This window comes from Pituophis catenifer, unplaced genomic scaffold (assembly GCF_029215685.1).
Source record: "Pituophis catenifer annectens isolate HBS135680 unplaced genomic scaffold, rPitCat1.0.hap2 SCAF_1, whole genome shotgun sequence".
Taxonomy (NCBI): domain Eukaryota; kingdom Metazoa; phylum Chordata; class Lepidosauria; order Squamata; family Colubridae; genus Pituophis; species Pituophis catenifer.
In genome coordinates this window covers 345,492,335-345,506,911 of record NW_027256881.1, presented here as the reverse complement: position 1 = coordinate 345,506,911, position 14,577 = coordinate 345,492,335, and the positions used below count along the sequence as shown (strand labels likewise).

The window sequence follows — 14,577 nt, the reverse complement described above, 5'->3', positions numbered from 1 at the left end:
ACTCTCGGTGGGACAGGAAGTGACGTTTTTTGCTGTCCCCAGCCTCCAGAACCTCTCTAGGAGTCTGTAGGAGCCTCTCTAGGAGTCTGTAGGAGCCTCTCTAGGAGTCTCTGGAGGCTAGGGACAGAAAAAAAGTCACTTCCTGTCCCACCGGGAGTTGGGAAATGGGCCCTTTCAGCCTCCGTAGGGCCTCCAAGGGAGTGGGAAAGGCTGTTTTCGCCCTTCCCAGATCCATAGAAAGGATCTGGAGCCTTCCCCACCCCCCCAGGCCCTCTAGAGGCAGGAAATAGCCTGTTTCCCTACTTCTGGCGGGCCCAGAAGGCCCAAAAATCAGCTGTCCAGCACGTGCATGCGCCCCAGAGTTGAGCTGGCATGCCCACTAATATGGCTCCGCGTATAGGTTCACCATCACGGGTATAGGGTCTCTTGCCTTGAGCAGGGGGTTGGACTAGAAGACCTCCGAGGTTCCTTCCAATCCTACTACCCAACTACGGTTGTGGGATCCAGCTACACTTCTACAGGTGCCAGCCATATTCATGGGGACTAATAGGAAAGTCTTGCGAGAAGAGAATGCGTCCATTTTGCTACGAATTTGAAAAAAGAAAAGAGCTTGGATATTCAGTGGTCTTCTGTAAGACTTGGGTGTGAGTCTGTGGGAGCTGGAAAGTATGGACAGCCGAATGGCGTCCGACTGGACAAAGCCGCTAATTAGACCGCTTTCATTGTTGACTTCCTTGCTCCAGGGAGCTTGGAGAATTTACTCTGGCACCTCTGGGCTTGGGGCTGCCACTTTAGGATGGCAGTAGATGAAGTTGGGCGAGGTTGCTCTAAGGGCAACTGAGATAAGATGGCTTCAGCAAGCAGTGGGCTCGAGTATCCGAGGTGCAAACTCTTTGCAAGCATCAGGGCTCCTGGTTAGCCAGCCAGCAGATCAATAGGCCACAGAGGACAGCTCTGTCTGGCCGAGGCCCTTGCTGAGATTTCCTCCCAAATGGAGGCCGAGTGATCGATGGATCAAGGAGAGGAGATTCACTTCCAAGGGGCCGTGGAGGGAGGGGCGAGGTAAAAGGCTACAACCCTTCAAGGAGGCAACGGGCTGATTTGGGACATTTATCATTCCCCTCCAGTAATAACATCACCCTGTTCTTGGTCCTGCAGGACTGTAACCGTTTTTTTTGGGAACCAACAAGTCCGTGTTGGCAATCAAAGCGTGCCTTTAGCCCACGTGGAAATTTTAAGAAGGGGAAGAGACAGAAAAAGAAAAAGGGGAAGGGAGAGGAGAGGGAAGGAAGGAATAGATGAGAAGGGAGGGAGGAAGAAAGGAAATGGAAAGAAAGGGATAAACAAGAAGGAAGGGAGGAAGATGGAAAGACAGGAAGGATAAACAGATGGCAGAGAGGGAGAGGAAGGAAATGGAAGGAGGGAGAAAGAAAAAGATAAATAGGATGGATGGTTGGATGGGAGGGAGGGAGGGAGGGAAGGAAGGGGATGGAGGCAAGGGGGCTGAAAACCTGGCCCAGCCAATGAAACTTTTAGTCCTCCTCCTCCTCCTCCTCCTCCTCCTCCGCAGTGGCTGCCTTTCCCCACAGCCAGGGAGGCTGAGGGCAGCAGCCCCACCCAGAAGAGCCCCAGGTGTGCAGCCCAACTGCTATGATGACACCGCAGCCTCCTGGGACAGCGGTGCAGAAGCAGCCGAGCCCAAAGAAAGGAAAACAGAAGAAGCCGGGCGAGCCTTAAGGGGGAATACAGCCAGAGCGATGCCTGGCTGTATCCAAGCAGCAAAACACGGGAGGGGAGAAGGGACGGCCAAGGCCAGAGGCGCTGCTGGCGTTCAAGGCCCTGAAAAAAAAAAGGGATGGACAACCGGTCCTCGCACTTACAACCGTCACAGAACCACGACCCGACAGCTTTTCTGCCCACCGCGACCTCAAGCTATCCTCCGAGGGCATCCCCCCCTCCCCTGCCAAAATCCAGCATGCTGTAATGGCTTCAGACTCGTCGTGTCACCGAAGCCTTGGACGGAGAAGGTCCTTCAAGTGTGCCAAGTCTGAAGGCAGAGCCAGGACACCTCCTGCCTGCCTCTTCACCCCCAGGCCTCAATTCCTGCCCACTCCCCTTCAAAGGAAGGTCCCAGAACAAAACCGCAGGCAGGCAGGCAAGCGGAGCAGAAGAGAGGATGGTCACAGGAAGGAGTTGAGAGCTTGGCCAGAGACGCATTTCCTTAATCGGGCTGTTTTTTTTCACTATCTGCTCCCAAACAGCTTCCAGGAAGTCAACAGGCCATGGGCCCTTCCGCTTCCTGGGCCAGGGGTCCAAGAGGCAACCACAAAGCCGTCTGATTGGCTAAACTGCCCGCTTTGCCCTGGCTGCCCCAGACAGTGAGATCTCTGCCCATCAGCAAATGCCCACCCTTAGATTCACCTACAGAAAAGGAGAGTGGGAAAGGGAGAGAGGGGGAAGGAGACAGAAAGAGGGAGGGAGAGAAAGAAAGAGACACAGAGAGACAGAAATGGGAAGGAAGGAAAGGAAAGGAGAGGGAAAGAGAAAAAGATAGGTAGGTAGGTAGATGATAGATAGATAGATAGATAGATAGATAGATAGATAGATAGATAGATAGATAAAAACCAAAATAACAGAGTTGGAAGGGTACTTGGAAGTCTTAGTCCAACCCTCTGCTCTAGCAGGAAACCCTATATTATTTTGGATAAATGTTTGTCCAAAAAGAAAGAGAAAATGAGACAGAGAGGAAGAGAGGAAGCTAGAGAGAAAAAGAAAGAGGAAAAGAAGAAAAGAGAGAGGAAGGGAGAGACAAAGAGATAGATGAGAAAGGAGAGAGGAGAGGAGAGGAGAGGAGAAGAAGAAAGGAAGGAAGGAAGGAAGGAAGGAAGGAAGGAAGGAAGGAAGGAAGGAAGGAAGGAAGGAAGGAAGGAAAAGAGAGATACAGCCAGCCTATCCTGGAAACTCTTTCCTCTCTTCTCGAAACCAATCAGCAGCCAGGCCCATCTCGGCCAGCCCTACCCACCCAAACCCGAGAGCTTGCAGAGAGCGAGGGATTCTCCCACCGCAGGAAGAGAAACCAAACCAAACCCGAGAACAGTCACAGGAGGGAGAAGCTGAGGCTCCTTTCTGCTCTCGGGGCCGCAAGAGAGAGAGAGAGAGAGAGAGAGAGAGAAAGAGAGGGACAATCTCTTTCTTGACAACTCTCCTGCCTGGCTTGTTCCGGGTGCAAAGACTGAGGGAGGCGAGGCAAGGGGCTTCTTCCTTCTGCCGGGAGGGCAGCGAACAGCAGCAGACAAGCAGGTGCACGAGAGAGGGAGGGAGGAAGGGAGGGAGGAGGAGGAAGGACAAGGCAGCTGGCGTGGTGGTCACATGGCCGTGCGGGTGGGGGTGCTGGGCTGCTTCAACCGCAGCGTCTTGCATAGCCAGCCGGCAAAATCCACCACTTCCACCTCGGCGCACTTGATGAAGGTGTGATTCTGGAAAGCAGATGGGAGAAAGAAAAAAAAAAAGAAAAGGGGGTTAGAACCAGAGACGACATCGTCAGACATACGGACAGGAAGTGGTGGCCTTGCAGAGGGTGGGGAAAACAAGGGTCAGGGGTCAAACGGAAGCCACAGGGGTTGAATTTCCCTGTCCGAGCCTTTTTGTGAAAGGTGTGGGATAGAGGTATCCAAGCGTGGCCTCTTTTAAGATTTGTGGACTTCAACTCCCAGAATTCCCCAGCCAGCTCTGGGAGTTGAAGTCCACAAGTCTTAAAGGGGCCACGATTGGAGACTGCTGGGTGTGGGGCTTTTGAAAAAGGACACAAAAAATATCCGTCACAGTACAGGTTATCCTCAAATTACAACCAACCGTCTGAAGTTACAAAAAAAGCAACATAAGGACAGTCCTTGCACTTATGACCGTCACAGCACATCAACAAAATTCAGAGGCATGGCAAATGTGTGTGTGTGTTTTACGGGAGGTGCAGCCTCCCAGGACCGGGTGATGGCCATTTGTGACCTTCCCAGATGGCTTCCGACAATGGGACAATCTGGATTCACTTTAACGCCGTGATTCACTTAACAACGGCACTGAATTTCTTAACCATGGTGGCAAAAAAAAAAAGTCCCAAAGGTGCTTTTTCCCAATAGACAACTTAAGTTTCATTGATTTTTTTTTCCCCCCTCTGAAAAAGTTTCGCTTCTCATCCAAGAAGTCTCTTCAGAACTGAAGAAGAAAAAAGCTTCTTGGATGAGAAGCGAAACATTTTCAAAGTCACAAACCAAAAAAGGCCAGTTGCTCTTTTGGAAAGGGCACCTTTGCGACAACCGTGAGAACTGGATGACGGATAATCTCCGTAGACACGTGCAAAAAAGGTTGTAAAATCAGCAGCCACTCATTTAATAAGTGCAGAGAAGAGCAATGAAGATGATCAGGGGACTGGAGGCTAAAACATATGAAGAACGGTTGCTGGAATTGGGGATGTCTAGTTTAATGAAAAGAAGGACCAGGGGAGACAGGATAGCAGTCTTCCAGTGTTTGAGGGGCTGCCACTCTGTGACTTTTTCGGATATAGTGAAAGGTAAGGAAATGGCTGAGCAGCAGCTGCTCCTTGGGGCTTCCTGCCAAGCAGCCTCCAGGGCCCTGCCAGAGGTCGCCTTGAGCGGGGAATTCGGAATAACTGAGTTGGAAGGGACCTTGGAGGTCTTCTAGTCCAACTCCCTGCCCAGGCAGGAGTCTTTATTCCATCCCCGACAAATGGCTGCCCAGTCTCTTCATAAAACATATGAAGAACGGTTGCAGGAACTGGGTGTGTCTAGTCTGATGAAAAGAAGGACTAGGGGAGACATGATAGGAGTCTTCCAGTATCTCAGGGGCTGCCCCAAAGAAGAGGGAGTCAAGCTATTCTCCAAAGCACCTGAAGGCAGGAGAAGAAACAACGGATGGAAACTCATCAAGGAGAGAAGCAACTTAGAACTAAGGAGAAATTTCTTGACAGTTAGAACAATTAATCAGTGGAACAACTTGCCTCCAGAAGTTGTAAATGCTCCAACACTGGAAGTTTTAAAGAAGAGGTTGGACAACTATTTGTTATCCAACCGAAGTGGTGTAGGGTTGCCTGCCTAAGCAGGGGGTTGGATTAGAAGATCTCCAAGGTTCCTCCTATTCTAAATAATTTTAATTTCAATTCTTATTCTTAATTCCATTCCTATTCCTATTCCTATTCCTATGGCATAGGACCTAGCTATCTTCGAGACCGCCTGCTGCCACCGACGACCTCCCATCGACCCGTGCGCTCCCACAGAGAGGGCCTCCTCGGGGTGCCATCAGCCAAACAGTGCAGGCTGGTGACCCCCAGGGGGAGGGCCTTCTCTGTGGGGGCACCTACCCTCTGGAATCAATTGCCCCCTGAGATAAGGAGAATCCATGACCTCGGTGCCTTCCGCCGTGCCCTTAAAACTTTCCTTTTTCAACAAGCCGGGCTGGCCTAATTTTTTAAGTGTTTTTAAGTGTTTTGTTTATTGTTTTTAATTAATGGGGCCAAATTTATATATGTATATTTTAACTGTATTTTAATATTTGTACTTGATGTTTTTACTTGGTTGTTCACCGCCCTGAGTCCTCAGGGAGAAGGGCGGTATACAAATTCAAAATAAAATAAAAAATAAAATAAAAATAAATATTCTATCCACTGGGCTTAGCAATGGAAAATTTGGTCCCAATTGTCTTTGTAAGTTGAGGGATATCTGTAAATTTTGGGGGAGCCCTGTCTAGGTTGTGGCTCTGCAAAACTGGTGAGGAGCACAACAGCAACATTTAGCATAGGCAGCGGCAAGGAATGCTGAAAACTGCAGCTCGTCCGCATTTAAAGAGACACGGGGCTCTTTGACCTTAATGCAAAACTGTATTAAGTAGCAAAAGGCAAATTTTAATTTCCCCTATTTACAAATAATAATAATGGGGAAGCCTTCAAGAATAAAAGATGGACATTTGAATTTAAAGAAAAAAATTAAAATTCCACGCACACACATTGACACATCTTGAATGTACAGGCAGTCCTCGGCTTACGACCGTTTGTTTAGTGACCGTTCGAATTTATAACGGCACTGAAAAAAAATGACTTACAGCTGTTTTTCAGAGTTACGACCTTTGATTATGTGATTAGAATTCAAGGCGCTTGGCAACCGGTTCAAACTTATGACCGTTGCTGCGTCCCAAGGTCACGGAATCCCCTTTTGCGACCTTCTGAGAAGCAAAGTCAAGGGCGGAAGCCAGATTCACTTAACAACCGGGTTACTCATTTATCAACGGTGGCGATTCGCTTAACAACGGTGGGCAAGAAAGGTTGTAAAAACGGGGCCAAACTCGCTTAACCGAAGTCTCGCTTAACAGCAGAAATTTTGGGCTCAGTTGGTGGTCTTAAGTCGGGGATTGCCTGTATTTTAATTTAGGGTGGATTCCTGCCCCAGGTTGTTATTTTCCCCACTGTCATTAATTTGGTTCTCATTTGTTGACGGAGGGGTTGGCTGGGAGCGGAAAGCCCCGTCTTGAAGGCCTCTGTCGAATTTCTGTTCCTCGTAGATAGCAGACCCCTCCTTCAATGCACACATGGCTTTAGAAGGAAGTCAAACCCACCCTGCTGTTTCACATCACATTTGTGTCACATGTGCTTATTCATGACTTTGCGCTCTCTGGACGATATTGGGAGTAAGAAATGCAAGTGGGGAAAAAACGGGGGGATTATCTCACCAGCGCAGAGCTGGATACAATTCTCCTGTTTGGAGATAAGCGGACAGACGAGTCCAATGCAGAGCCCACTTTCTGTTTCTATCAAAAGCCGTATTTTTCAGCCTTGGCAGTTATTAAGATATGTGGACTTCAATTCCCAGAATTCCTCAGCCAGCATGGCTCTTGAGAGTGGGGACAGCAAAAAATGGGCCTTCCAGTCCCACCGGAAGTTGTTAAATGGGCTGCTTCTGGCCTCTGGAGAGCCTCTGGGGGAGGGGCCCTTTTCGTCCTCCCCAGACTCCTAGAAAGGCTCTGGAACCAGGTGAGAGAGAAAAACAGGCCTTCCCCACCCCTCCCACCCCTTGAGGCCCTCCGGAGGCAGGAAACCACCTTTTCCCCTACTTCTGGTGGGCCCAGAAGGCCCGAAAATCAGCTGGCGCGCATCAGAGCTGAGCTCACGTGTTCACTGATATGGCTACGCGTGCCACCTGTGGCACATGTGCCATAGGTTCGCCGTCACGGACCTATACCATTTCAGACAAGTGACTGTGCAGTCTCTTCTTAAAAACCTCCAGTGATGGAGCACCACAACTTCTGGAGGCAAGTTGTTCCACTGATTAATTGTTCTAACTGCCAATAAATTTCTTCTCAATTCCAGGTTGCTTCTCTCCTTGATTAGTTTCCACCTGTTGCTTCTTGTCCTGCCCTCAGGTGCTTTGGAGAACAGGTGGACCCTCTCCTCTTTGTGGCAACCCCTGAGATATTAAAACACTGTTATCATGTCATCCCCTAATCCTTCTTTTCATTAAATGAAAAGGGATGTGCAAGGACTCCATCTACTGGGGGTGTGGGAGGACCCTGTAGCTCATCAGCTTGAGACCACCTCTGCCACAAATGGGGTCTGGAAGAAAAGTATATTCTACCCAATTCAAGGCTTTTCCCTGGACAATCTACACAATCGTTGTGTGATTCTCAGGACTTTTTGCACTTGGCACCGTACCCCCAGGTGGAGGGCAGGGCTGCAATTCCTCAAAGAACACACCAGTGGAACGCCCACTTCCACGCTCAGAGGGGAGTTGACAGTAAGAGAGACGGAGAGGGACCAATATGCCTGGGAACTGAGCAAGGATTTGGATCTCCTTTAGTGAAGGAAATTTGGTGCTTGAGCACACAAAGCACACAACTCGACAATTCTTACCATCAGCATCTTTAGATCTGCCCGTTCAGCAGGGTTTTTAATTAAGCTGGGGGAAAGAAAAAAAAAAAAGATTAGTCAATTATGATCACTGCAAAATGAGCATGCATATATTCCTTGGGGGACTCAGCCCCCGTGTTTGGGGGATGCCAGATGCGCAAAGCTCTCCTCAGCTGTCTTGACCCAAGTCCATCCAGGTGGCTCCGTCATAAACAAAGTCACACCAAGAGCAGAGCTAGTCCTCGACTTACAACAGTTCCTTTAGCGACCGTTCAGAGTCACGACGCCACTGAAAAAAGTGACATTACGGTCGTTTTTTTTTCACACTTCTCACCAGCAAAGTCAACGGGGAAGCCAGATTCCCTTAACAACTGTGTTACTAATTTAACAACGGCAGCAATTCCCTTAACAAACGTGGCAAGAAAAGAGTCATAACATGGGGCAAAACTCACTTAATAAATTTCCCATTTAGCAACATGAATTCTGGGCTCCATTGTGGTCGTAATTCGAGGACTACCTGTATGTGACTCCCCTAAAGTTATATAGGTAGTCTTGGACTTACAACAAAATTGTAATTCTCTAATTCAAATTTCATTCAGTGACCGTTTGAAGTTACAATGGACTGTAAGAAGTGACTTAAGACCGTTTTTCACACTTACGACCGTTGCAGCATCCCCCGTGGTCACGTGATCAAAATTCAGACGCTTGGCACACGACTCAAATTTATGACAGCTGCAGTGTCCCCAGAGGGGAGGGGTGTGTGACTTTCTAATAAGCAATGTCAGCAGGGAAGCCAGATTCACTTAACCGCCATGTCATTAACTTAACAATGGCAGCGATTCATTTAACAACTGTGGCAAGAAAGGTCATATATTGGAGCAAAATTCACTTAATAGATGTCTCACTTGGCAACAACAATGTGGGGCTCCGTTGTGGTTTTAACTCGAGGACTACCTGTACCGAGAAGCCTCATCCTGAAGGAAAGAGAGGAACCAACAGCTTTGCCGAATTGCATTCAGAAGTTACTTTTTCTAATCTTCTGATGAAAATAATCTGTCACTACCAAGGAGCCCTGGCACTTAGACCTAGACCAGGGGCCGGCAAATGTGGCTCTTTTACAACCTGTGGACTTCAATTCCCAGAATTCCTGAGACAGCCAAGCCACATTTGCCCACCCCTGACCTAGACTAACTTTATTGTCACTTTGAATGTACATTAATTGACATACATTAAAAATGAAAATTTGTTGCATACAGCTCTCAAAGGGTCACCACCTCCAATATACACTACATAAACATGATAAAAATAAATAAATACAAAATTACGCATATGCCCACACACATTCTATGACCCAGAGGAACCAAATAGTCTAGCTCGGATGTATACATGTACATGGCAAGAAAAACCAATCTTGCGAATTTACCAGACGGATGTCATCAGGGAACAAAGCTGTTCCAGAATTTGACAGTCCCGCAAGAAGTACTTCGGAACCTCCTCCCAGAGGGAAGCAACAGAAACAGACGTAAAGTGGGTGTGTGGGGTCTCTAACAAGGCTTCAAGTTCTAAGCACATAGCGCTTATAAGCAGCATCCTGAATAACAGGAAATGAGTTTGCTATGATCTTCTCCACTTTCCTCACCACTCACTGTATGGACTTTCTATCCGAGTCACTGCTGCCACCAAACCAAACAGTGATGCTTAAAGTCCCCATTTGTAGGCCTCGCACCCAAAAGGGAGAATCCCTTATCCTGAGCCAGCATGTTTCCAGGAAATGCATTCACACAGACTCCTGGGCCCCTAATCCCAAGGTTTTATATTTCCCACCGATAAGTGCGAGACATCTTACCATTTATTTACAAACTCCTGGAATTCTTGGGTGAAAACTCCGGCTGGCAGTTTTGGAGGTGGCTGAAATACACAGGGGGAAAAAATTAAGGTGAGGTGAGCACATCAGTTTAGGAAAACAGCCTTCAGCCAATGGGTTGACTTAATGACAGTGGCATTTGCTTAACAACCACTGCAAAAAAGGTCATCAATTCAAGTCAGTCACAGGGGGTAGACCCTTTAAAACCACCATGACTCAGGACTGTAACAGACAGGCTCCATTATGGTCGTAAGTTGAAGTCTTCCTGTAGGTTTGGAGAGATTCGAACACATTTATGTAGAAGGATGCAATTCAAATAAACGGATCCTTAGTTGATTCTAACATCATCAAGCCTTGGCAGGGAGTAAACATTAAGGTATGAAAACTGATGATGTTACCTAGTTGGGTTATGAAAAGTCTGCAAGAAAAGAATCAAGCTCAGAGAGCACCAAGGACCCTCACAGCTCAACCCTAAGATACAAATAACCTCTTCTATTTGGATAAAAGCTCCTAATCCTCACTGGTCGAGAAGAAAAGCCACAAATGATAGGGATGGAGAAAACTCAGCATGGTTCGGGGCCTTGGCTCTGAAGTCCCCTTGCTCTCCTGAATCTGACAACTCTCCTCATTAGTTCATCATTCAAGACCCCAAAGAACTTGGCATATTAATAACTTAGTAGCAAAGTCCTTTTCCCCGAAGTGACCTCTCCACAGAATGGGATCAGGGGTGGGTGGGCCATTCTTGCTCTCTGTGCAGAATGGAAATAGTCCCGAGGGAGCCACACAGTTTCCAGGGACTCAGTCGTGTTGCTTTCTTACTTCCGATGTATTTATTTCCGTCTGCACCCTCTTCATTCTTTGTTTTTTTCTGCGCAAAGCCCAAACAGAATCCTTCATCTGTGTGACCCTCCCTTTTTCTCTCTCGTTGGTCCACAAGAAGAGAAATTTCCTGGTTTTCCTCCTCTTTCATTTTAAAAGGCAAGAATGTAGACAGAAAGGCCCAGCCCATCTTCATTCTTTCTTCCTTTCTCTGTATTTTCACTGAGGCTGAAAACGTACACGCATGCGATGGCGCTGTTCCCATTTTATTGGCAGCACCTTATTTTTACATGCAATCAGACATGAACGACACTGTGGTGGAGGACAGATTAGACCAGTGGTCCCCAATCTTTCCCGCTGGAGGAGAGGGGATGGTTCCATGCGAGTGGCCGGATTCCATTTACACAAGGTGTGCATGTGCGACTCGCACAAATGGAGCCTTGCACGTGAGCGCCTGCCGCTTGAGTAAATGGAGCTGCGTTCACAAGCGCTCGCTGGTCATGTAAATAGAGCTGTCCATAAGTATATAGTTGCCCGCTGCTTGTGTGGCTCGGTTCTGGGACACAGCCCAGGCTTTGGAGACCCCAGGATTAGAGGCTTCTAACCTGTGGATTCAATGAAGTGGTATAACAGACAAAGTGTTTTTTGTCAGGGCAACCTGGTCTACCCAATTATGGGACGGAGCACACTGCTTCCGTTTTTGCCTTTCCGCCCCAATCTAGGAGCCTTTGCAGGCAGTCGCTTTCGCGACAAATTACTTTTGTGTTGAATTTTTATGTGTTACCGACAAAGAAATAAAGGGAGACTAGTATAGATCTATTTCAAGCTCTTGTTAGCTAGCCATACCCTTTCTGGAATTCGAACCCGGGCTAGTTGTATATTACGTAGATGTATTAACCTCTATGCCATACTGCTTCTGAAGCAGTATGCTCCATCCCATAATTGGGTAGACCAGGTTTGCCCTGACAAAAAACACTTAATCTTTCCCCTGGCATAGCCGACAAACAGAGTCTGTGACTTAGAGGTTAATACGTCTATCTAATATGCAAGTAGCCCGGGTTCAAATCCCAGAAAGGGTACGGCTAGCCGACGAGAGCTAAATAGCTTGAAATAGATCTATACTAGTCTCCCTTTATTTCTTTGTCGGTAAAACATAAAAATTCAACATAACAGACAAAGCTTCAACTGGTCGGGAGCTTTTATTTAATAAATAGATATTGACAGAGAAGGGAAGAGAAGGCTCGCAACGCAGAGCAGGCTGACCAGCAAGGGCACCTGGCCACGAAACACGAAAAGCCAGATATTCCACCAGGTGTTTAATCCGCCCACCATACCGTTTTAATCCCACGCCTCCAGGGACCTGATTTAAAGGCACGAAAGCAAACGGCCAGCCCACAGTAGAGAGTCAAAATGTCTTCTTTCGGCCACTCACCTCATTCACAATGTAGTCAAGCAATTCAAAAATGGCCATGGCAGGGCGGCTGTCCATCCCATGACCTGCAGGGTTCAAAAGAGCAAAGGTGGGATGAAAAACTGCCTGTGAAGAACACGCCAAGAAGCGTGCCCATCTTCAAGAAACCATATTTATGGTTTAATATTTAAGGGGAGCAGGATCCAACACCAACCGGTAGCCTGGTCGGTTGGCCTTTGGAACCTAAAGGTATGCACAAAGCAGCAGCAACGGGCTTCTGAGAGACAGGTAGTCCTCGACTTACGACAACGGAGCCCGACATTTCTGTCGTTAAGTGAGACATTTGCTAAGCGGGTTTTGCCCCATTTTACGACCTTTCTTGCCAGAGTGGTTAAGTGAATCACCGCAGTTGATAAGTCAGTAGCCTGGTTGTTAAGCGAATCTGGCTTCCCCACTGACTTGGTTTGTTGGAAGGTTGCAAAAGGGGATCACGTGACCTTGGGACACAGCAACGGTCGTTAAGTATGAACCAGTTGCCAAGCGTCCGAATTATGATTGTGAGGATGCTACAATGGTCATAACTTTGAAAAATGGTGCTCAGTCGCATTTTTCAGTGCCGTTGTAACATTTGAATGGCCATTAAACGAATTGTTGTAAGTCAAGGATGATTTGCAATCAGTCCCAGCTTCTATCCAGTCCCAGGAGTTCATATGAGAGGTTAGGGGGACATAGGGCAGAAGGCTGGGCTGAAACAGCCCGACCTGTCTGTGATCCACCTTAAATAATGACCTCACCTGGTGACTTTTCGCCTAAAAGGTAAGATAATAAGAACAAAGTTAAGTTTTCTGAGACCCACAATATTCCCTTTTTTGTTTTGTTTTTATTTATTTATTCCACTGTTCTTATTTTTTATGAATAACTCAAAGCCTTGGTAGTACAGTGGTCTAAAGCACCCTGTTATTAAGACCAGCTGCCTGCAATTACTGCAGGTTCGAATCTCGCCAGGCTCAAGGCTGACTCAGCCTTCCATCCTTTCTAAGGTAGGTAAACTGAGGACCCAGATTGTGGGGGCAATAAGCTGACTTTGTATAAATATACAAAAGGATGAAGGCTATTGCTTAACGCACTGTAAGCCGCCCTGAGTCTCCGGAGAAGAGTGGCATATAAATCAAATTAAAAAAAAAAAAGCTGTGAACATTCCTAATACTCCTACCTCTTCCTATGTCCCCCACAACAAAGACTCTGTGAGGAGAGTTGGGGGGGGGGAGAGAGAGAGAGAGAGAGAGAGAGAGAGTGGGAGGGGTGATTGGCTCAAAAGGTCATGCAGCTGGCTTTCTTGCCTAAGGCAGGACTAGAACTCCCAGTCTCCTGGTGATTGGCCCAAAGTCACCCAACCAGCTTTCACGACTAAAGTGGGACTAGAACTCCCTGTCTCCTGGAGACTGGCTCAAAGTAACCCAACCGGCTTTCATGACTAAGGTGGGACTTGAACTCACTGTCTCCTGGAGACTGGCCCAAAATCACCCAACCAGCTTTTGTACCTGGCGGGATTAGAATTCACTGTCTCCTGGTGATAGGCCCAAAGACACCCAGCCAAGTCAGAACTAGAACTCACTGTCTCCTGGAGATTGGCTCAATCAGCTTTCATGACTAAAGTGGGACTTGAACTCACTGTCTCCCAGTGATTGGCCCAAAATCACCCAGCCAAGTCAGAACTAGAACTCACTGTCTCCTGGAGGTTGGCTCAAAGTAACCCAACCAGCTTTCATGCATAAAGTGGGACTAGAACTCACCATCCCCTGGTTTCTAGCCTGGTGCCTTCATCACTAGATAAGCTGTATAGGCCTGAACCTCTTTATCTATGGGGAAAAAACATGAGTGAAACTGGCTAAGTGCCATCGAGAAGTCTCCTTCTTTCCCTTTTGGATACTGGATATTTTTATCCTCTGATTCCCTGAGTTTGTGGATCTTTGGGGCTTGAAAACCACGTCCTTTCATTCTCCCAATCTTCACCACGTTGACAAGCAACATCTTGCTGCAACATCCCCCCCCCACAACTTATTTGCCTTAGTACGTGCCATGTTCAACTTTAGCACTGCCAGTCAGCATGACTTGTGCCAGCTAGGCATAGCTTAGCTGCAGTCCAACGTATCTGGAGGGCATCATATCAGGAAGGATGGCTGAGCTGCCTTGAAAAGAAACTCACTGCAGGTTTCCCAGGCAGCTTGTCTCATTTCAAAGCATATTTAAAGCAAACTGGTAAGCCGAGGAGAGTTAAAAAACCATGTAAAGAATCAGTAAAATCATAAGTTCAGGTAATCCTCAATTTATGACCACAATTGAGCCCAAACTTTATGTTATTAAGTGAATCACCGCAGTTCTTAAACTAGTAACACTGTTGTTAAGTGAAACTGGCTTCCCCATTGACTCTGCTTGTCAGAAGGCTGCAAAAGGAGATTGCATAACCCAGGGACTCTGCAACCGTCATAAATGTGAGTCAGCTGTCCAGCATCCAAATGTAAATCACGTGACCAGGGGGATGCTGCAACGGTCATAAGTGTGAAAAAATGGTTATAA

General features: G+C 47.4%; 1 protein-coding gene across 2 annotated transcripts in view; it reads right to left on the bottom strand.

The window, feature by feature from the left end:
• Positions 1-206: 206 nt before the first annotated feature.
• The window catches only part of LOC139317575 (dual specificity mitogen-activated protein kinase kinase 2), a 114,470-nt gene continuing 100,099 nt past the window's right edge, over positions 207-14,577 (bottom strand). For both annotated transcript variants that reach the window (XM_070944672.1, XM_070944676.1), the window contains 4 exons: positions 12,022-12,086; positions 9,753-9,814; positions 7,910-7,955; positions 207-3,476 (listed from right to left, as the gene is read on the bottom strand). In XM_070944672.1, the coding sequence (XP_070800773.1) occupies positions 3,366-3,476; positions 7,910-7,955; positions 9,753-9,814; positions 12,022-12,086 (284 nt within the window). In that variant the 3' untranslated portion in view covers positions 207-3,365. The remainder of the gene's footprint in view (positions 3,477-7,909; positions 7,956-9,752; positions 9,815-12,021; positions 12,087-14,577) is intronic.